Source organism: Neomonachus schauinslandi, chromosome 12, assembly GCF_002201575.2.
Source record: "Neomonachus schauinslandi chromosome 12, ASM220157v2, whole genome shotgun sequence".
NCBI classification, from domain to species: Eukaryota; Metazoa; Chordata; class Mammalia; order Carnivora; family Phocidae; genus Neomonachus; species Neomonachus schauinslandi.
Genome location: NC_058414.1, coordinates 64,018,432 through 64,040,721, shown reverse-complemented (window position 1 = coordinate 64,040,721; position 22,290 = coordinate 64,018,432). Strand labels below are relative to the sequence as shown.

Below are 22,290 nucleotides of genomic sequence, written 5' to 3'. Positions count from 1 at the left end.
ATTTAAATAAGTGACAAGATGAATACTATGGTCAATAGTTGCTTTAGACCTTTAGAGAAGGGGGAATTAATGTGGGCTGGGGCTTGGAAGGTGAAAGAGATGTGCAGGGAGAAATGGATAAAAAAGCTAAGGGACTAGGGAATAGCTTTCTGGTATGAGTAAAGGGATAGTTACCGAGTCTCATGCTTTGCACTTCACTCAAGATTACTGGAAGATCTGTGTCCAGAGAAATGGAAAAGGCAGATTGGGGCAGATTATTGAAGGCACCGATGCGCAAGCTAAGGAGTTTACATTCATTTGTGGGTTATGGGAACCATGAATATTTTTGAGGGATATTGTATCAGGAAAATTAATCTGACCATATGAGCCATAGATTATCACATGGGGGAGGTGGGGATGAGGGAGTTCAAAACAGATGGGAAGTGACGCGGTGTGGACTCCAGCGGTGCCAGAGGACATGGAAAATGTCAATGAACCCCGTCCATCTTTGCTAGCTGCTATGGCATGTTTGGCTATTGTAGCGACTCTGAGGCTGGGTAGGGTCTGGTTTAGGAAGGTGAGAGCACTGAGCACAATGATTCTATGCCCAAGGAATTCTATCTTAGCAACACTGTTGGGACACATACTTTCACTTGTGAAAATTAGTAACGGGAAACCTCATTTCAAATGGAGTCTATGGGCCAGAAGGGGGAGCTCCCTCACTGTACCACTGGAGGTGAATTACAGACCACAACCGAAGATGGAACTAGAAAGAATCCTCAATTACAAGCCCTAACAGGAAGAGATGTACATTTTATCTCCCACAAGAACTTTGCTAAGCCAGCAACTCCGCCAATGAGAAATCCTCATCACCCTGCACTCTTAATGTTCTCCAATGGGTTTCTGTTCAAAATAACCCCGCTCAACTGTCTCCTTCTCATAAGTTCCTCTCCTTTGCTGTACTTGCCTATCGTTTTGCCCATAGCTTGCATGTTCTGAATTGCATTTCTCTGCTATTCCTTAATAAACACATTTTTGCCTGATAAAATAACTTTCAATTTCAAGGTCCACATACTTCAAGAATGGATTTATAAATGCCGCCCTCCAAGGGGAAAGGCGGTATCAATCAACTCTAGTGCCAACCCGAAGCCTTGAGGTTAGACTCACCTGGCTCAGCCTTTTCTGCCACATGTTGCCTATGGCCTTGGGCCAATCCCTCTATGTAGGAGACACTTAATGTCCATTGCAAAGGTGTTCATAGGAGGGGAGAGAGATGTTCCCAAAGTGGGAGGCGCACCTCTTTCTTCCCTTGCTCTCTTTCTATGGTTCTTTCTTTCAACTAAGATTTCTTTCCCTTTTAATTACTTCCAGACGTGCAACCTTTTGGTAAAAATAACAAAGCTACGCCTGAACTCGAAAAAAAGAAGTAAATCAGAGAGAGCTCCTTCTGCTTCCCCGCCAGCCGGACCGTGGAGCCCCCCGGGGCACAGGTCGGCCCGCCTGCGAGGGTGCGCGCGGGGATTTGCGTGGGGCAGTGCGCCGGCGCCGCGCGGGGGACGACGCGCCTGGGGGATGCACGTGATGCAGAGCGCTGGGGCTGTATGCGTGGGCTGCGCGCCGAGACGGTGCGCGGTGCGCGTGGAGGACGCACGAGCAGAGCAGGGAGGCCTGGATCTCACGCCCCGCCTTCCAGGCTTCCCGGTCGTCATGACGACCGGGCGGCCCGCAACGGTGGCGGGGACGAGTCGTTGAGGCTGTGAGCCGAGCTAGGCCCCTGCGGACCTCGCCCGACTGGGCTGGGCCGGCGCCAGACAGAGACCCAGCTCCCTCCGAACAGGGACTATGAGAAAATGGTCGGGCAGACGAGGAGTAAGCTCAAAGAAGCGGCTTCAGGGCCGGCGCACTCCTCCCGATCCGTGCCGTCCAGGCGGCGGCGCCGGGCCACCGGAGCCGGGGAGCCGGAGATGGAGGAGCCGCAGGCGGAGGTGGAAAAGCCGCAGCCTCCTTTGCCCGTAGGCGGGGGGAACCTGCCGGGGGGCGCCCGGAACTACTCGCCGAGGAGGACCCGAAATCTGAACGCGCAGAACTACATGCAAATGGAGGTGATCGCGAAGACCCTTCTTCTTGGCCGCTTCCAGTTCCTCACCTGTTTGCTGGAGCAGCTCCGCGACATAGTGCAGCAGCTGCGGAGACGTCAGGTCAACAGCAGGACCTCTTTGGGCATAGGTGAGCAGAAGAGGCCGGGAGAGCCCATGGCAGGGGCGGAGGATGCCCTCTGAGCCTCGGGTTTCAAGTGGTTTGGGTGAGTCTTAAAGATCAGCTTAACAAACAAGCTGGGCAGTCCTAATGACAAGGTCCAAGGTCGGGAAAATCGCTGACAAGAATTCCAGCTCCCTTTAATCTTGTTTTAAAACATTTTCCAGGGTTTGGGGGCATAGTGATCACCCCTGTGTCACCAACAAAATGCCATTTTGCTCAGGGCAGCCATTTATCGCAGGCTGTAAAAATGATAGGCTAGTTCTTGGGGGCAGACATGTTCCTCTTGCACCTTAAAGCAAAATAAAGTGTTGGTTTAATTAGTTGAGAATCTTTAATAGTGGAAATAAGGTCAAATTAGACAATAGCCTCATGTCAGTACTCATTTACGTTCATTTTGCTGTGGAACTTCACTGCCTAGATTTGGGGAATTTTCTTCTAACTTAAGCACTTGAAAGATTTTTCTTTATTTACATTCTTCGTTTTCTGTTGCTTAAGAGTTAATTTAAATGTTATTGCTGTTGTATTAGAATCAAATTTGAGCCTAGTCCTTGGTCAGACTGGCTACTGATACACGTTGAAACGTAGAGAAATGTCTGCTAATGTAAGTTGTGATTTCTTTTCATCCTAAGTTGACTGCTGATGTTAAAGAACAACGAGTCTCCACATTTGGGGTGTTACAAGTACTAGAGGAATAATAGATGGGAATTCACACTTACATTTTATCAGATGTCTAATTGCGGCAACAGATAACATCCCACATCAAGAATCAGAATGGTCTTGGGTACTGGAGCCGTTTTGCCATCCCAAACACAAGCTCCTGAGCACCCGTGTCTGGCAGAGCGAAGGCACTCAGTGAGTGCTGGGTGAAATAATGACTGAGTATATTAAGTGCTAAGGAGAGTTCAGAAGAGCAAACTAATACTTTAGGATTGGAGGTGGGAAATGAGATCAGAGAAGACTTTTAGGAAAAGGTGGGATTGGAATTGTGATATTAAGCCTAACATTTGGATGTGTGAGGCAGAAAACAAGTATTAGAGGCCAGTAAAATGGCATAATTGAAGTCAAAGAAGTGAGAAAACATAAAGGTAAAGTAAGGTGGAAAGGAAGGATACAAAAGGAAGAGGAAGTGGAAAGTCAAGTTCAAAAGGTTGGCTGGGACCAGCAGTGGAGAATCTAATTCAAAACTTGGTTTAAGGAATTTGAATTTCATTCTGTAGAAGGCACTGATTGATTCTTTAAGAAAAAAAATTTTTTAAAGGAGATGAAATGCACATCATATAAAATTAACCATTTTAAAGTGAATAATTCTGTGGCATTTAGTACATTCACACTGTTAGCATTGAATAATTTTTAAATAGAGTGACATCATTAGCCTAGCAGTGGTTTGCGAAATAGACTGGAGATGGATGGAAAAAAGAAGCAGAAAAAAAAAAAATTGAATACTGGAATCCAGGCAATAGTGGTTTTAGAGAGGGTAGCAACAACAGGAATGGAGAAGAGAGGACAGAGGTGAGAGTCAATGGAAGCATTTTGTGAGGGCTGGGTAAGTGGTGAGGTGGAAGGACAGGGACAGAGAAAGTTTAGCAACGAGGACTGTAGATTTGGAAATTATCCACGTAAAAGTGAATTAAAATTTTAAGATTAAGATTCCCAATGAGAGAAAAGTGGGCAAAGCAGAGATATTTGGGAAAACCTCTTAAACTTAGTTTTAAGAGATGAGAGGAAAAGGAAAAGTCAGAAAAGTATATAAAAACAGAGTGGTCAGAAGCATGGAAGAACTGGAAGAGTTGGTATAATAAAAGATGAAGAAATCCAAGAATCTGGTCAGATGCTGCAGAGAGGTTTGAAAAACATAAGAGTTTAAAGAGGCCATTGATGTTGCTAACTAAAATGTCACTGGTCATTTTTTAAAAAAAAGTTGTAAGAACTTAGAAGAAAGAAGCTGGCTAAAAATCTTGTCAGCAAATGGGGTTATGGGTTGGGTGGGGGAGAGAATATGTCATAGTTTGAAGGGCTTTTAGATCAACGGAAGTGTTTTAATGCCTAGGAGAATTGAAGGCTGTAGAGAAAGGTCTTGGGGAGAGGGTGAGATTCAGGTTCCAAGAGAGGAAATAGTTGATGGAACAAAGTCTTGGAATTTTGAGAAGGGTGGAATTACAGGAACAAATTTGAGAAGCTAACTGGAAAAGAGAAGAGATACTTCCTTTGCTGAGATGGTAGGGAGTAGAAAAATGAGGATTAATATGTAGAGAAATGTTAAAGTAGATATAAGAGAAGTTGGGAGTGCTTGCATCAAATAATCTCTGTTTCAGAGAGATTACCACTTTCAGAGGTAAGATTGACAGATACAGGGGTCAGGAGACATGCTTTTTATCACATCTTTGGAATAGGCTTCGTGCATTTAGAATATTGGAATCATTACACTTTACCATTTTTTCAGGTGTGGAATGTGGGGTTGGGGAGGGAATGAAAGACACAAGCGTATTTTGAGGATTTTTGGAAGGCTACATGGATTTATAGGGTATTTGATCTTTTCCCTTTCCTTAAACATAATTTTTAAGAGTTTTTTTCCAGTACATGTAATTGTTAGAGACTAAGAAAGAGAATAGAAATATGGTTGAAATAGGATGGCGTATGTATCTTAAAGTTAATGAAGCCTGATCAAAGGGACATCCATTTCAAGTTGGGAAAGAAGATATAGGTTTAATTTCAAAGTGGTTCAGAGTATATTACATATTAGAAAGAGCTAACATATGTAGTGAGTATGTACTTTTTCTATAAAGAGCCAGGTAGTAAATATTTTAGGCTTCACAGGCCACATATGGTCTCCATTGCTTATTCTTCTTCTTTCGTATTTGTACAACCCTTTAAAAATGTGACAAGCATTTTTAGCTTGTGGACAGTACAGAATCAGATCATGGGCTGTAGTTTGCTGATCATGGTATAAAACAAGCAAGTCTTCTGAGAAGTACTGAAGAGTGGTAGGAATAAGCCCAGGATGGTTAGGAATATGGAGAACAAGAGCTGGAGAAGCATGATTGGGAATTTTTTTTCAAAATTATAATTTGTTATTATTATTAATATATCGATTTACATTTATTTTGTTAGTCAAGGTAATTTCTTGAATTTTTAAGAGGTTAAAGTTGGTGGTTTGTTAAAATGACTTGCCAAGTATATTTGGGACAACCATAAGAAGTACTATTATAAAATAGTACTATTATAAAATAGGAGGGGAGGCAGGAGTTTAGGAATAGCTGAGTAAATTCACTCCTCTGTGATAGTGACAAAAATGCTTGGAAAATTGTCAGAATCAACTTTTCAAAACTTTATAAATTAACCAGAGGTTCACAACATCCTAAAGAGCATGTATTCAAAAACACTATTGCAATTGTGTAAGAACAGTGGGGTTTGTGGCTTTTTAATTTGGCCTCATCCTGTGCCCCCTTCCCAGTTTTATGGTGTCCTTGAAAACAAGCAGCATCCCAGCCACCAGAGGGGACAGTGTTTGCAGCTCCTCAGAAACACCCATACCCACAGTAGTGTTCCTGTTTTACCCATCTCCACACCCTCTGATAAAGCCTCATTGCATAGGGTGCAGACCGGGCGACTCTAGATGAATCTCCCAGTAGTCTGGGAGCAATCAAAACTCCATAAATAGGGGTTTTCAGATGTGCTGCTGAGGAATCGACTTCCTGCGTTTAACAATTTTTGACGAGCATGGGGAAGGTGGTTTAGAGTGAACTAGCCTGTAGGCTAGAGTCACTTCTGAAAGGATTGAGCTGAGCACGTGTATATATGTGCTTGTTTTAAAAAATGTATGTAAAGAAATAGAGAAAAAAGAGGGAGAAGAGAGAATAAAGTGAAAATCCCCCCAAAAGGTCAAAATCATTAATAATTTCATCACTTTTTTTGCAAGTTATGTAAATGAAACATAGTCTTCCAAGCTTCCCTTTGCTCCTTGAACCCCCCCAGAGGTAAACACTATTCACAATTTGTTTTATGTCTGTTTGTAAATTTTTCCTATTTTATATAGAGAGAATTAGCTAGCTATCTTCCTTGTGTGTGCTCTCTAGGCATATAAGGCAATGCATTTGAAATAGTTGTTTTAAAGGTATATTATAATAAAGCAGCTTTTAATGACTTTTTGTTTTTGTTTTTCCAGCTGCATTTGTGGGAGTTTTGCACTGGTAAGATTTGTTTCAGTTTTAAATAAAAACATTTGGATTAAAAATTGACATTGCTGTTTGCATACAATAAAATAGCCACTTGCTATGTGTATAGAATGTGTTTGTGCACATTCTGTATACATGTAATTTTTTAAAAAAAACACGTGAAGCAGAATTTACAAAATGGATGCGTTAGAGGAATAGTATTTAGGAATTAAAATATTTTTGTGTTACCAAAGAATTCACCACTTTATTTCTTTAATCTCTAGCTTTTCTAGTGTACTTTGCATGTTTATTTCATCTTAAACTCTTATTTTACAGTAATTGTGTGTTCTTAGTGACATAAGCTTAGAAATAAAGTTTTAGTAACACCTGTCAATTAGAAATCAGGTAGAAATGAAAATAAAGCCTCAGCTGTAGTAATACAGATTAAATGAGCCTTTCAGCGTGTGTGTACATGTACCTTACTTTACACAAGTCACCTATTTGTAAAAATTATAAGTAAAACAATATTTTTCCTCTGATATATTTTCATTTCTACCTGAACTCAGGAATTTTTACTTTTGGGAAGAGTGGGATCAGATCCTTTTGGGACAGTGCTGTTCTGGCCATATAGTCTCCCCTGCAGGGAGATTTTGACTTTAGAACTAAGGCTATACTAGGAAGAAACATTTCCTATAGCTGTTGTTACCCAGACATATATCTCACATGTGAATCAAGGTGAGTGGAAGACAGGGTTGATACTTGGAATTTGGCTTTCTATTTATTTGGAAAGCATCTACTATGTAAATTAAGGGTAGCATAATTGCTGACTAATTTTACTTACCACATATGCTCCCATTTTCACTGCCTACAGCTGTTTTCTTGAGTTGCACTAATCAAATATCTTGAAGTACAGTTCTGTGTTCTTTGGTACTTGCAAGTTGATCCCTTACATGGTATTCTATTTTTAAACTGCTTTAATCTAAAGTAATTTTATTTAAAATTATATTCCAAATGCTTTTCAACAGTCACAGAGGCATTTCTCAAAACTGTTACAATAGAATCACTTGTGAAACTTAAAAACTTGGTTTTTTAAGTTTTTTCTAAACTTTGATTTAGAGGCATGGAGTGGAAGGGGCAGAGATACCACAGGAGTTTTAGTAAACAATTACGATTAAGAACCAAGGAGTTAAGGAATTTCAGCTGTGTGCTACACGAAATCATAAATGCCTAAAAATATGCAAATTACTAAGCAAATTATAAAATTATCTCATTTATTCTTTTTCCTTTTATGATTTTTGTACTTTAATACTTAGTTAACTATTTTAGTACTGGTTTTGAAATGTTCTTATTCTTAGAATATGGTGCTTCATTTTTTTTCTAGGATACATTTAGTAACACTTTTTGAAAATGATCGTCATTTTTCCCACCTATCATCTTTAGAACGGGAGATGACTTTTCGAACTGAAATGGTTAGTTTCTTATAATAAATTAATTTGTAGTTTAAGAACAGTAAGACTATAAGGTAGACATTTATTAGGAACTGAAATGAATTTTTGTTGAACTGCACTGTTTCTCAAGCTATAACCTAGGTTTATTATGTAAATAGAAAAGGTTTTAGGATTCTTTTACTTACCTCAATACTCTACTTTTCTAATGCGGACTTCTTTTAAATATAAAAAAGATCAATTAGAATAGCTAGGGAAGAAGGAGAGCAAAGACAACATTTAAGAAGTGGTATAGGGGTACTGAGTGTTACCAGAAATTGCTTGTCCTCACCACCATTCATCTCCAGAACTTTTTTATTTTCCCAAACAGAAACTATATCCATTAAACACCAACTCCCCATGCCCCTGTCCCCAGCCCCTTGTAACCTCTGTTCTACTTTCTGTCTCTGCAGATTTGTCTAATGGAGGTACCTCACCCACTGCTTTTTAAATCTCACCCTAATATCCCACTTAATCCTTTGAAAAAATGGGTACATTAGCATTTGCATGGCATTTAAATTTTTAGTATTTTATAGGTATTATTTCCGAAGAGAGGATATAAGATATTCTTAAGTAAATTGTGTAGCTGTGGCAGAGTCTGGGCTTTGATGACAAATAACTGGGTTCAGATAGCAGGTCTGTGCTTCCTTGTGTGATGGCTAGTCAGTTAACCTCTCTGATTCTCAGTAATCTCATCTGTTGTCTAGAAATAATGCTAGCTTTACAGGATTTTATTGACTATGAAGGGAGATAATGAATGAAGCACATTAACACAGTACCTGGCACAAACAGTAGATGTTATTAATAAAAGTGTATTTGTGTATTTCCTATTTCTCTAAATGTAGACTTCTACATATTAAATATCCTTTTGCTGTAGTATTGTCTTACCTTCTAAGCCGAAAGGAACAATCCTTATGTGCCCTCATATTTACCAATCAAAAATATGAGGAAAAGCTCTTTCAGACGACAGCTAAAGCAGAACTTCAACTTAGTAGCCACTGGCATTGCTTCATCTGTTAAAACCAAGTCCTTGTAGAGGCATGAATGAGTGTAGAGCTAAAGATTGTTTCTAATGTTTTTGGGAGCATGTATTACAAACAGTGTGGCCCTTTATTTGCTTTTAGATTTTAGGAAAAAAAGCGGGAAATTGATGAAGAAAGTAATATGAAACCACATGCTTTTGTTAATCTCTGAATTTGAACTAAACAGCACTTTTGCTGGCCTAATAAAGTCATTATTTCCTGTGCTGGAATAATACACTAAGTTAATCCCTTTTGCAGGACTGCATTTGTGTCATGACCAACAGTAGTCAATTGACATTTATTTTGACATAACATTTGACATGTGCAGAGCTGTTAGATGGAGCTAGGAAGTAGGTTGCAAGCATTAAGTTCTGTCTCATTTTTGCTTATGATCATTGCATGTTATTTCTTAAGAGGTGGAAAAAAAGTAATTATCTATATACAAAGTTGCACAAGGACGTGAAGGCATCTCTATTTATGCCAGAATTCATCAGATCTCAGCCTCTAGGCATCTCTCATAATGTGGCAAAATCAGGCATGCTGATACTAAAAATATATTGTATTCATGTTTTAAGCCATGGTCAGAAAAACTCCTTAAAGCATTTAACCACCCCTCCCACTCTTTTTCAAACATACAGAAAGTATGAAAGTATAGCACAGTGATAACCTGAAAAGGCATGCCTTTTTTTGAGCCCAAGAATGCAGTAGCAAGGAGAAATTAGGAAGTCTTATTATTGACCTTTTCCTTTTATTCAGAAGAAATTGTTCTAAAAATGTTCATATTTAATTACATCAACAATTTGTGCATTTTTAAGGGACTTTATTATTCCTACTTCAAGACCATTATTGAAGCACCTTCATTTTTGGAAGGACTGTGGATGATAATGAACGACAGGCTCACTGAATATCCCCTTGTAATTAATACAGTGAAACGCTTCCACCTTTATCCAGAGGTGAGTACCATTTGGGGGAAAATATTTGTAGAATGATCCGTTTGTATCAGATAAAAATAGTAAGTACAATGATGTTATAAAAAGGAGGGAACCTTTAAGGTTTATTGATTGTATGTGACATTGTATGTCCCTCCTTATAAAAGGAGGGAACCTTTAAGGTTTATTGATTGTATGAGTATCAAAAATTCCTCTCCTAAATTTTAAAGACCCCAGAAACTATGCTTACATAAAGTCAAAGAAACGAATCTTAGTGTGGAAGTAATGATCAGCATAATCAGAGGAGCCAAATGGGAAAGAGCAAAATGTGTTCTAAATGGAGGTGGTCTCTTGGCTTTGGAGACCCTGTGAATGGACATACTGGTCTCATGAAGGAGCACTGAAAGTTAAGAGCAGACCAGTGACCTTGGAGTTACATTAATAGAGCAAGATTTATTTAGTCACATAGTCAGAGGTCTGTGAATATCTTCCAGTGCTTAGCCTAAAAGAGTATGGATTTTATGGTAGTCTGCAGATTCTAGAAATTGGAACAATGACAAAAAATTAGTAAGTTCAATTTTTGAACTGTTAAGATAAATGCTAATTTGATGTCATGGTATGCACTACTTTTAAGTTATCACAGAATCTAGCACATTTTTAAAGATTAGTGCTTCTTAGACTTTTCTTCTTATTTTATAGCTTTAAAATTACTATTTTTTTGATTTTGAAATGTTGAAAATTACAGAAACTTTGAGAAAATAAGCAAAGGTGTGATCAACCACCTCGAATGAATAAATGCTACTCTCTTGTAATTTTTGCTTCAGGTATCTTAAAGCATTATAAATACAGTCAGTCATCTTTGTTTTGCTTCCCAGTTGAGTTTGCTCCTTTCCCATTCCCACAAGTATCATCATCATGAATGTAATGTGTTTTCATTGTTCCTTATTTTTAAGGATTGTTTTATCTGTTTTTGTAAATCCACATAAATGCTCTTATACTGAATAAGACACTCCATAACTTTTTCCTCAACGTTATATTTTTGAATGCTGTGTATATGTATATTTTTTCTTTAATTTTAACCATTTTATGAATTCCAAGATTATTTATACATTTCCCTCCTCGTGGATATTGTTTCCAGGCTTTAAATTATAAATAGTTCCAAAACACATGTTCTAGTATGTGTTTTCTAAATGTGTATATGTGCAAGATTTGTTGTAGGATATTCTAAAAGTAGAATTGTTGTGTTACAGAGTATATATTTTGCTGACTTTATCAGATATTGCTAAATTGCTCTCTGAAGCAAATGTAGCCATTCACACTGCTGTGTAGGAGTATTTACTTTTCCTCATATCCTTATTAGATTTCAGTTTATCAAAATTTCTGGTTTTGCTCTTCTAATGGGTGTGATATACTGTTTATTTTAATTTGTACTTCCCTTATTATTTGTGGAGCTAAGAATATTTTCATGTTTAATAGTCATTTAGATTTTTCTTCTATCAATAACCTGTATAAATCTTTATCACTACTTGGTAGTTGTTTTCTTATTGATTTGTTGGCAAAACTTATGTATTTTGTAGAGTAATCCTTAGTAATATATGTGCTGAACATATCTTGTCTCTGGCTACTTTTTGTTTATTTAATTTTTGTTGAGGTATAACTTACATGCAATAAAATACACCTGTTTTGAATGTACCGTTCTTTGAGTTATACATTTGACACGTGTAAAATTGTATAGCCACCACAGTTGAGTTATACAACATTTTCATAATTCTAAGAAGTTTCCACGTGCTCCTTTGTGATAACTAGCCTGTCCTCTATTGAGTCGTCTCATCACAGGAGTGGTGAGATGGGACATCATTGCTCTGTTCCTGATCTTAGTGGGAAAGCTTCAAGTTTCTCATCATTAAGTATGATTTTAGCTGTGGGCTTTTGGTAGATATTCTTTATCAAGTTAAGGAAGTTCCCTCTATTCATGGATTACTGAGAGTTTTCTTAAGATCTTGAATAGGTGTTAAATTTTGTCAATTGCTTTTTCTGGGTCTGTTGATATGATCTTGTAATTTTTTTTCTTTAGCCTGTTGATATGATGGATTATATTAATTGATTTTCAAATTTTGAACCAGCTTTACATACCTGCAATAAATCCCACTTGGTCAGGGTGTATAATTTTTATACACTGTTGGATTTGATTTGCTAATTTTTTTTTTGAGGATCTATGTTCATGAAAGATACTGTGTGTAGTTTTCTATAATACCTTTTTCTGGTTTGATGTTAGCATAATGCTGGCCTCAACAAATGAGTTTGTAAGTGTTGCCTCTGCTGTATCTTTTGGAAGAGATTCTAGAGAACTGGTATATTTTCTTTGGTACAGTTCACTGGTGACTCCATCTGGGCCTTGTGCTTTCTGATTTGGAAGGTTATTAATTATCAATTAAATTTAATATAGTCCTATTCAGATTGTCTGTTTCTTTTTATGTGAGTTTTGGCAAGAGTGTGTCCTTCAAGGAATTGGTTCATCAAATTGTGAAATTTATGGGCAAAGGATTTTTTATTATTCCTTTATTATCTGCTTAATGTCCATGGGATATGTAGTGACGTCCTCTTCTTTCATTTCAGATATTTGTAATTCATGTCCTCTTTTTTCCTCAGGCTGGCTAGAGATATATCAATTTTATTGATGCTCTGTTGTTAGATGCATGCATGCACATTAAGGATTATGTTGTGTAGAATGGACTCCTTTATTATTATGTGATACCACTCTCTACCCCTGATAACTTTTCTTTTTTTTTTTTTTTTTTTAAGATTTTACTTATTTATCTGAGACAGAGAGAATGAGAGAGACAGAGAGCACATGAGAGGGGGGAGGGTCAGAGGCAGAAGCAGGCTCCCTGCTGAGGAGAGAGCCCGATGCGGGACTCGATCCCGGGACTCCAGGATCATGACCTGAGCCGAAGGCAGTTCCTCAACCAACTGAGCCACCCAGGCGCCCCCTGATAACTTTTCTTATTGTAAAGTTTGCTCTGTTTGGAATTAGTATAGCTGCTCCCACTTTCTTTTAATTAGTTTTAGTGTAGTATATCTTACTCCATTCATTTACTTTTAATGTATAGGTGTATTCATTTTTAAAGTTGGTTTCTTTTAGATAACATGTGGTTGGGTCTTCTTTTCTGATCCACTTCGACAATTTCTATCTGTTGATTGGTACATTTAAATCATTAACATTCAAAGTGATAATTGATAAAGTTGGATTGATATCTACTATATTTGTTATTATTTTCTATTTGTTGCCTTTGTTCTTTTTACTGTTTTTACTTCCATTCTTTCTATGCCTTTTGTGGTTTTAATTGAGCTTTTATATTATTGCATTTTCTCTCCTTTTTTAGGATATCAGTTATAATTCTTTTTTTACACTTTTTGGTTGCCCTGGAGTTTATAATATACATTTATGACTAATCCAGGACCTTTTTCAAATAATATTAAACCACTTCCTGGGTAGTGTCAGTACCTTATAATAACAAAATAATTGTAATTCCTCCCTCCCAAGCCCTGAATCCTTTCTGTCATTCATGTCACCTATACACAAGCATACACACATTCATCATTATACATAGTTGAATACAGTGTTGCTATTACTATTTTGAACAAAGCTTATATGTTAGATCAGTTAAGAATAAGAAAAAGGAAAGTTTCTATTTTTATCTTCACTTTTCTTTTTTTGATGCTCTTTTTTCTTTATGGAAATGTAAGTTTCTGATCTATATCTTTTTTTGTCCCCTCTAAAGAACTTTTGTACAAAGTCCCTCAATTTTTGTTTGAGAAAATCTTTATTTCTCCTTCACTGTTAAAGGATAATTTCACATGATACAGAATTCTAAGTTGTTTTTTTTCTCTCAGCACTTTAAATATAGCTGCCCAGTTTCTTCTTGTTTGAATGGTTTCTGAGGAAAAGTCAGATGTAATTCTTATCTTTATTCCCATATAAGTAATGTGTCTTTTTTTCTGGCTTTTTTCAGAATTTTTTCTTTATCTTTGATTTTCTGTAGTTTGAATACAACATGCCTCGGTGTCATTTTTTGGCATTTATCCTGGTTGGTGTTCTCTGAGCTTCCTGGTTTGTGGTTTGGTATCTGACATCAATTTGAGGGACTCCTGAGTCATTTCAAATATTTCTTCTGTTCCTTTCTCCCTTCTCCTTCTGGTATTCCCATTATGTGTATGGTACACCTTTTATTGTCCCATGGTTCTTGAATATTCCAGGGGTTTTTTGTTGTTACTGTTTGTTTGTTTTTAAAGATTTTATTTATTTGAGAGAGAGCATGAGGTGGGGAGGGGCAGAGGGAGAGGGCTAAGCAGATTCCCCACTGAGCAGGGAGCCAGAACCTGGGCTTGATCCCAGGACCCTGGGATCATGACCTGAGCTGAAAGCAGAGGCTTAACGAGTGAGCCACCCAAGCACCCTGTGTTGTTGTTGTTTTTTTGTTTTGTCTTTTTTATTTTGGCTTTTCAGTTTTAGAGGTTTCTATTGAAATAAACTCAGGCTCAGGGATTTTTCTTCAGCTATGTCCAGTCTACTAATAAGTCAATCAAAGGCATTCTTGATTTCTGTTACAGTGTTTTTGATCTCTAGCAATTCTTTTTGGTACTTTTTAAGAATTTCTTTCTTTCTGCTTACATTACCTATCTTTTCTTACATGCTATTTACTTTATCCATTATAATTTTTAACATATTAATCATAGTTGTTCTAAATTCCCAATTTGATAATTCCAACATCCCTACCATGTCTGGTTTCTGATGCTTGTTCTATTTCTTCAGCTGTGTTTTTGGCTTTTAGTATGCCTTGTAATTGTTTCTTAATAGCTGGACCTGATGTCCTGAGTAATAAGAACTGCTGTAAATAGGCTTTTAGTAGTGTAGTGATAAGAAGTATTCTGGGGGCACCTGGGTGGCTCAGTTGGTTAAGCAACTGCCTTCGGCTCAGGTCATGATTGTGGAGTCCCAGGATCGAGTCCCGCATCGGGCTCCCTCCTGAGCAGCGAGTCTGCTTCTCCCTCTGACCCTCCCTGCTCTCATGCTCTATGCATTCTCTCTCAAATAAATAAATAAATAAAAACTTAAAAAAAAAAAAAGTATTCTGTAATCCTCTCACTAGGTGTCAGTCTTTTATGAACCTGTGCCTCTGGGCTGTGAACATCACAAGTTCTCAGGTTTTTTCTCCTGCTTAGGTGCAACAGGATGGCTAGAAGGGGCTGAAATTGGGTATTTCCCTGCTTCCCTCTCTGTTAGGCTCTGATAAAACCTTAGTACGTTAGGCTCTAGTAAAATAATTTCTCCTGAGGCAGGCTTTGTTAAGAAGAAGAGAGTGCTCTGGTGTATTTCAAAATGGTCTTTTTTCTACTACCCCTTGCCAAAAGCAGGAGATTTTTCTCTGATATTCGCTGTAGGAGCCTGGTGAGCTCCTAGAAGTAAAACTCATAAATGTGCTGGCATTTCCCCTATTACGGGGTCTCCCTGGAATTTTTGACTCTCAGACTTGTCTACCTTATGCCTCCAGCAATTTATCAATTATAGTTTAGCTTTTCCCTACTCTCCAACTGCTTCCCATGGAGGTTTTTGCTCATGGGTTTATGTTCCACTAAGTTGTGATTCTCTCAATTTGCCTGTCAGTCTCCAATATGGGGAATAGGAATTTGCCCTGTGACCTCACTATATTATGTATATTACCTATACATAACTTACTACAGTCTACTCCTGCTCTCATTTTACTAGTTCAAATGAGGTGCAGAAACCTTACCTCTCTTTACATCTCTTTACCCTTCTGCCTTCATAACATCATCATCTTAAATATTTCTTCTACATCCATTTAAAACCACATCAGACAGTACTATGATGTTTCTTTTAGCCTTCAAACTTATTTTTAAAAAACTCGAAAAGTGCAGTTTATTTTATCCATTTTTTAAATTTCTTCCTTATGTTCTAAGATGCCTTTTATAATTTCATTTCTGTTTAGAGAATTTTCTTTAGCTATTCTTTTAGGGTAAGTCTGCTAACAACATACTTTACTAGTTTTGTTTCATCCTTCATGTAAAACTCCCTTTAATTCTTGAAGACTTTTTTTTTTTTTTGCTGGATATAGGATTCTAGGTTGACAGTTTTTTTCTTTCAGCATTTGATAATTATGCTACTTTATTCTGGCCTTTCGTGGTTTTTGATGAGAAATCTATTGTCAGTTGAATTGTTTTTCTTCTTTAGATAAGATTTTTTTTTCTTCCTTGTTGCTATCTATTTATTTATTTTTTTAGTTTTCACAAGTGTTCAGAAGTATGATGTTTAAAAGTTTTCCAAAAGTGTGATGTGTCTTGGTGTGGATTTCTTTGGTTTTATCCTATTTTTGTTTTGCTCAGCTTTAGTTTTTTCTTTCTTTTCTCTTTCCAAGACTTCAGTGATAACAAATGTTAGATCTTTTCTTATAGTCCCAGAGGTCCCTAGGGAACCTTATTATTATTATTTTTTTCAAATCTTTTTTTTCTCTGTTGCCCAGATTGAGCAATTTCTGTTGCTTTGTCTATGAGTTCATGGATTATTTTCCTCTATCCCTTCATTCAGCTGTTAAGCTCATCCATTGAGTTTTAGTTTTGGTTATTGTATTTTTCAGTTCTGAAATTTTTGTTTCTTTCATATCTTCTGTTTCTTTCCTGAGACTTTCTGGGTTTTTGTTTCCAGCACATTCATAATTTCTCATTGGAGCAATTATTCTAATATTTTTGTCATCTCATTTTTGGAATCTCTTGATTTTTTTCCATTCAGTTTGGGATCCTTATGGTTCTTGATATGATGAGTGAGTTTCATTATATTGGACATCAATGTCCATTCGTTGATGGACATTTGATCATTATTTTATGAAACTGGATCTTATTTAAACCTTAGTTTTAGCTGGCTTTCTTTGGCATCACTCCAGCAAAGGAAGGAGGACGTCTGCCATCTTGTTATTGCCAGTTGGGTATCGAAGTCCAGGTTTCTCTCCTGGCCTCTGTTGACCCCAAGGTAGAGGTATTCCTCATTACCTTTGAGTGGGATCAGAGTTCTGACCAACTCTGATCTCTGTAGACACCATGGTGTGGATAGCCTTGTTACCCCTGGGTGATAATGAAAGCCCTGACTCCTCACTAAGCCTTCTCTTACATTACCACACTGGGAAGGGGAAAGGATGACTTATTGCTGGTTGGGGTAGAAGTCCAGGCTCCTTACATGGTCTGTACTGACACCATGGGGATAGAGAGCGTCCTACTTGGCTTTCTCTTAACAACATTTTAGTGGGTGAGTTGAGATGACTTATTAAAAGCTTAGAGAAGGTTGAAGTCTAGTTCCCAATTTGACCTTTATTGGTGGGACCATATGGGTTTTTGTTGTTGTTATTGTTGTTTTCTGTGGTATTTGGGTGAGGGGAGAGATTATTGTTTATAAAGTTTTTATGTATTCCTAGGCTGCCACTTTCCTGGTCCTTTAGCTAGAGAGAACAGGCTTTTGTCAGTCTTTTTTTGTGTCTGAACCCATTGGTGTTTCTGGTTGTCAGGCTCTTTAACTCCAAATCTGAGAAAATGAGGCAAAAGGAAAGTCCAGGAAACTCATCACCATGTTGTTCCTTGGGTCCTAAGATCCCTAGGTAGTTTGCCTTCTCTCTACCTTTCAGAGTCTTCTTATGTTTGATTTATATAATTCCCAGAAGAAATAGCAGAAAGTACATCTACTCCATCTTCTCCAAAGCAGAAATTCGTATTATTTAACTATTTATATATTGTTTTTCATTTTTGTTCTGTTCAAGTTATTTTCTAATTTCCCATTGATTTTTCTCTTTGATCTATTGGATATTTGGTATTATGTTGTTTAATTTCCAAGTACTTGGGGGCTTCCCAGATTTCTTTTTTTCCTTTTTTTTAGAGAGGGAAAAAAGAGGTCAGGGAGGGGTAAGGGGAGAAGGAGAGAGAAAATCTTAAGCAGGCTCCATGCCCAGTGTGGAGCCTGACACGAGGCTCGATCTCACGACTTTGAGATCATGACCTGAGCCAAAATCAAAAGTCAGACACTTAAGTGACTAAGCCACCCAGGTGCTCCCCCCTTTTTTATTTCTGTAAGTATTTTTCAATGTAATTTTTAGTAGTAACAATTGTATAGTATAGACCTAAGTTCTAAGATGAAAGAAGCTGTTTTCTGCACCAGCTTTCTTTATATCCCAGCTTACCTTCAGAGACACTCTTCTGTTCTTATTTCCTCTGATGATTATCTGTATGACTCTAGTGTAAGTGCAAAAATTTAGAAGACAACCAATTTCTCGAATCTTCAATTTTAGTTAATGTTGACTTATTCTGTGTGTATAAGATGAGGATTTAGCTTATTACACTAGTTTTAGGGTTATTTTTAGAACTTTAGTAAAATCGTTTCTTGTTCCATTAATTTTTAACACTATGTTCTCTAAGACATTAGCTAATTTTTTCTTTTTACTTATTCAAAGATATTGAATAATTAGCAGTTTTCAGTCTCCTTGATGTTATGAAAAAGTAATCATGATAACGTAGATAGTATCATAAAGGATGAGGCAACAAGGAATCATTCGGTCTTATTTCACATTGCATAGATACAATATGGAGAAGATCTAGATATGGTTGCAACCTTATATGTTACTTCAGTGTTGAAATGAATGTCCATACTTTTTGTGTTCATAAGGAGATTAATTTCTCACCCAAAGCTAAAAGTGTTAAGTTTGGAATAATGTATTTTGAAAAGGCAAAGCATTTAATGCTTAACTATATGCCAGCATGTAAGCTCTAATCCCTCATCACTCCTGCAAGGTGGTTATTATTAACATCATATTAGAGATGAGGTGGCCAACGTTCAGAGGTTGAAGGATTTACTTGAGGATATCAAACCATAACTTGCAGAGTCAGAATTTGTGTTCAATTCTGACTTTAAAGCAGTGTTTTCTTATTATATCAAACTATCTCTCAGAAAGGAATACAATTCTAGATTTAGTACATACATTTAATGTGGTAAGTTTTTGTACATGGATGATAAATACACAAGAATATATTACAATTTTTTTGTATAAGGTCAGGTTTATAAGAGTAAGTGATAAAATAATAAATTTATACTTTTTGTATATGGAAAGATGTTTATGATGTTTGGTGATGTGTATTATGTTAACATCTTACATAATATTATAGGATACCGGATCTAGCTATGTGTTTTTATATACCAAGGGGGAGACTGGAAGGATGATCACCAAAATATTAAAAATAGTTAGCTCTGGGTGGTTTTCACTTTTCACTTTGAACTCTTTATTTTTTTATTCTTTTCCCAATGGTTTTGCTTTATTTTTCCCAAATCTATAAATTATTAAAAAAAAATCTCCCAGGCATGACCATTTTGTTTGTAGTTTTCTATGGTTGTTCTTTTCCTTTGTCTTTAAACTTCACAAAGTGGTTTGCAGAATGGGAAGAATTGGTTAATGAAACCTGCTTGGTCAAAGTTTTAATGGGCACAGGAGCTATTATTCCGTATGTAGTTGGTTTTATATTTTTTAGACTGTGAAGCAAATAAATTCAATAAATGAAATGTTATGAAATATTCCTGTAAATCATTGTATTTTCCTATTAATCACCATCATATTTTAATTATAAGCTATTTATTTATTTTACAGCTACTGTTTTTTATGTAGAATTGATCAAAGAATATACTACAGAGATGGTGATCATAACAAATTTTTGTAGATGTGCACTAATCAGTAATACACAAATTTAGTTTATTGTATGTATATATATATAATTTTAAAATGACTGTTTTCCAAATGAAATGATTTAAATAAATTTGTCAAAGTTTATAATGTCAAAGGAAACCATCATAAAATAGTATTTTGGAAAAATTATTATTATGAAGATAGGATCTTTTCTTCCATCATCTCTTTTTGTTTTTGGCTTTGTAGGTGATTATAGCCTTCTGGTATCGCACATTTGTGGGAATAATGAATTTATTTGGGCTAGAAGCTAAGACCTGCTGGAATGTCACCAGAGTAGAACCTTTAAATGAAGTTCAAAGTTGTGAAGGCATGTTTCTTTCTAAAATGTTGCTGTGTTGTCATTAATTGTATATATGTGCATATATGATATTCATTAAGTTGTCACTGAGTGATAAGTTAGTATTTACTGTTGGGATCAAGATGACCCAGGTAGTCACGGACCTCACCTTCACAGAGTTTACACATAAGAAGAGCATTAGTAGTTACAATTGCGATGGGTGTTACAAATAAGAAAATGAGATTGCTAAGGTTAGGAGTAAGGGAGAAGTGTTTCAAGAATAGGAACCAGAATATTCAGAAGTCCCAAGGCGAGAGAAAACTGAAAGAAGGCTAGACTTCTGGGTGCAGAGAGAGAAAGAGAGAAAAATGGTGTGAAATGATGCTGGGAATGTAAGCAAGAGTCAGAAAACAAAAGACCACTTGCTGGCTAAGGATTTTATACTTTACTCATTGAAGAATTTTAGCAAGTTAACATTTTAAAAACATTATTTTGCCAGTTATATGGAAAAGATACTAGTAAAGGACAAAAGTGGGTTCAGTGATGCCAGAGAGGAGACTGTTATTCTCTCAGCAGCTGATTGCAGGACAGATAACTGGAAAATGCAGATATCTGGGAGATTTTGGAAGCAGAATTGACAAGATTTGGTAATGGATTGATGGGAGAGGGGAAGGAGAGTGAAGTCATGTAACACCGGTTTCTGGCTTAAGTAATTGAGTTTCTTTGAATGGTAAAAACGTTTTAAAAGTAGCAGGTTTGAATTGCTACAGTAGTTTGAAGTACCTGGGAGACCTCAAAGTGGAAGTGTCAAGTGGCTACCTGCCTGGACATATATAGGAAGAAGAAAGTTCTGGTCTAATATAAACTTGGAGTCATCTGTATACAGATGATCATTGGAGCCTTGGAAGTATAAGAATTTCCTTAAGGATTCCTGTATGAGACCTAGCAATTTTGGGGTGGAGTCTTTTGGGTTTTCCACATAAAGTATCATGTCATCTGCGAAGAGAGAGAGTTTTACTTCTTCTTTGCCAATTTGGATGTCCTTTATTTCTTCTGTTGTCTGATTGCTAAGGCTAGGACTTCTAGTACTATGTTGAACAGCAGGGGTGGGAGTGGACATCCCTATCGTGTTCCTGACCTTAGAGGAAAAGCTCTCAGTTTTTACCCATTGAGAATGATATTTGCTGTGGGAAGCTTTTCGTATATGGCTTTAATGATATTGAGGTATGTTCCCTCTATCCCTACACTGTGGAGACTGGCTAAAATTAACAAGACAGGAAACGACAGATGTTGGTGAGGATGTGGAGAAAGGGGAACCCTCTTATGCTGCTGGTGAGAATGCAAGCTGGTACAGCCACTCTGGAAGACAGTATGGATGGTCCTCAAGAAGTTAAAAGTAGAGCTACCCTACAACCCAGCAATTGCACTAGTGGGTATTTACCCAAAGGATCCAAACGTTGTGATCCAAAGGGGCACCTGCACCGCAATGTTTATAGCAGCAATGTCCACAATAGCCAAACTATGGAAAGAGCCCAGATGTCCATCAACAGATGAATGGATAAAGAAGATCTGGTATATATATATATATACAATGGAATATTACCCAGCTACCAAAAAGGATGAAATCTTACCATTTACATCAACATGGATGAAACTGGAGGGTATTATGCTGAGCGAAATAAGTCAATCAGAGAAAGACAATTATCATATGGTTTCACTCATATGTAGAATTTAAGAAACAAAACAGGATCAGAGGGGAAGGGAGGGAATAATAAAATAAGACAAAATCAGAGAGGGAGACAAAACAACCATAAGAGACTCGTAACCATAGGAAACTGAGGGTTGCTGGAGGGGAGGTGGGAGGGATAGGGTACCTGGGTGATGGACATTAATGAGGGCACATAATGTAATAAACACTGGGTGTTACATGCAACTGATGAATTACTGAACTCTACATCTGAAACTAATGATACACTATGTGTTAACTAATTGAATTTAAATAAAATAAGTGAAAATATTAAAAAAAAATTTCCTTAAGGAGAATATGCAGATTGAGAAAAGAAGAGGGCCAATGACAGAACCTAAGGTGATCCAACAGTGAAGAGGTGTGGTGTGTAATGGAGGAGGTTATTACAGCAGACTGAAAAGGAATGGTCAGAGAAGTAGAAGGAATCAGAAAAGCCAGGCTTCAGATCTTAGCTCCATCAGTTATACCTAAATAACTTTTGGCAAGCTATTTAAGTTTTCTGTGTTCTGTTATCTCAGTCAGTAGTAAGAGTATTTTCTTACTAACTAATCTCATAGATCCGTTCTGAGAATTCTGTGTGATCATTGTATAGCACCTAATAGACTATATGTGTGTTTACACACACACACACACACACACATTGTTTATACATGG

General features: G+C 37.1%; 1 protein-coding gene across 1 annotated transcript in view; it reads left to right on the top strand.

Annotated features, from left to right (window-relative positions):
- The first annotated feature begins 1,829 nt into the window (after nt 1–1,829).
- DPY19L2 (dpy-19 like 2) overlaps nt 1,830–22,290 on the top strand; it is a 91,476-nt gene continuing 71,015 nt past the window's right edge. The window contains exons 1-5 of the mRNA XM_021699335.1: nt 1,830–2,205; nt 6,401–6,425; nt 7,771–7,858; nt 9,711–9,848; nt 19,799–19,919. Of these exons, the coding sequence (XP_021555010.1) occupies nt 1,830–2,205; nt 6,401–6,425; nt 7,771–7,858; nt 9,711–9,848; nt 19,799–19,919 (748 nt within the window). The remainder of the gene's footprint in view (nt 2,206–6,400; nt 6,426–7,770; nt 7,859–9,710; nt 9,849–19,798; nt 19,920–22,290) is intronic.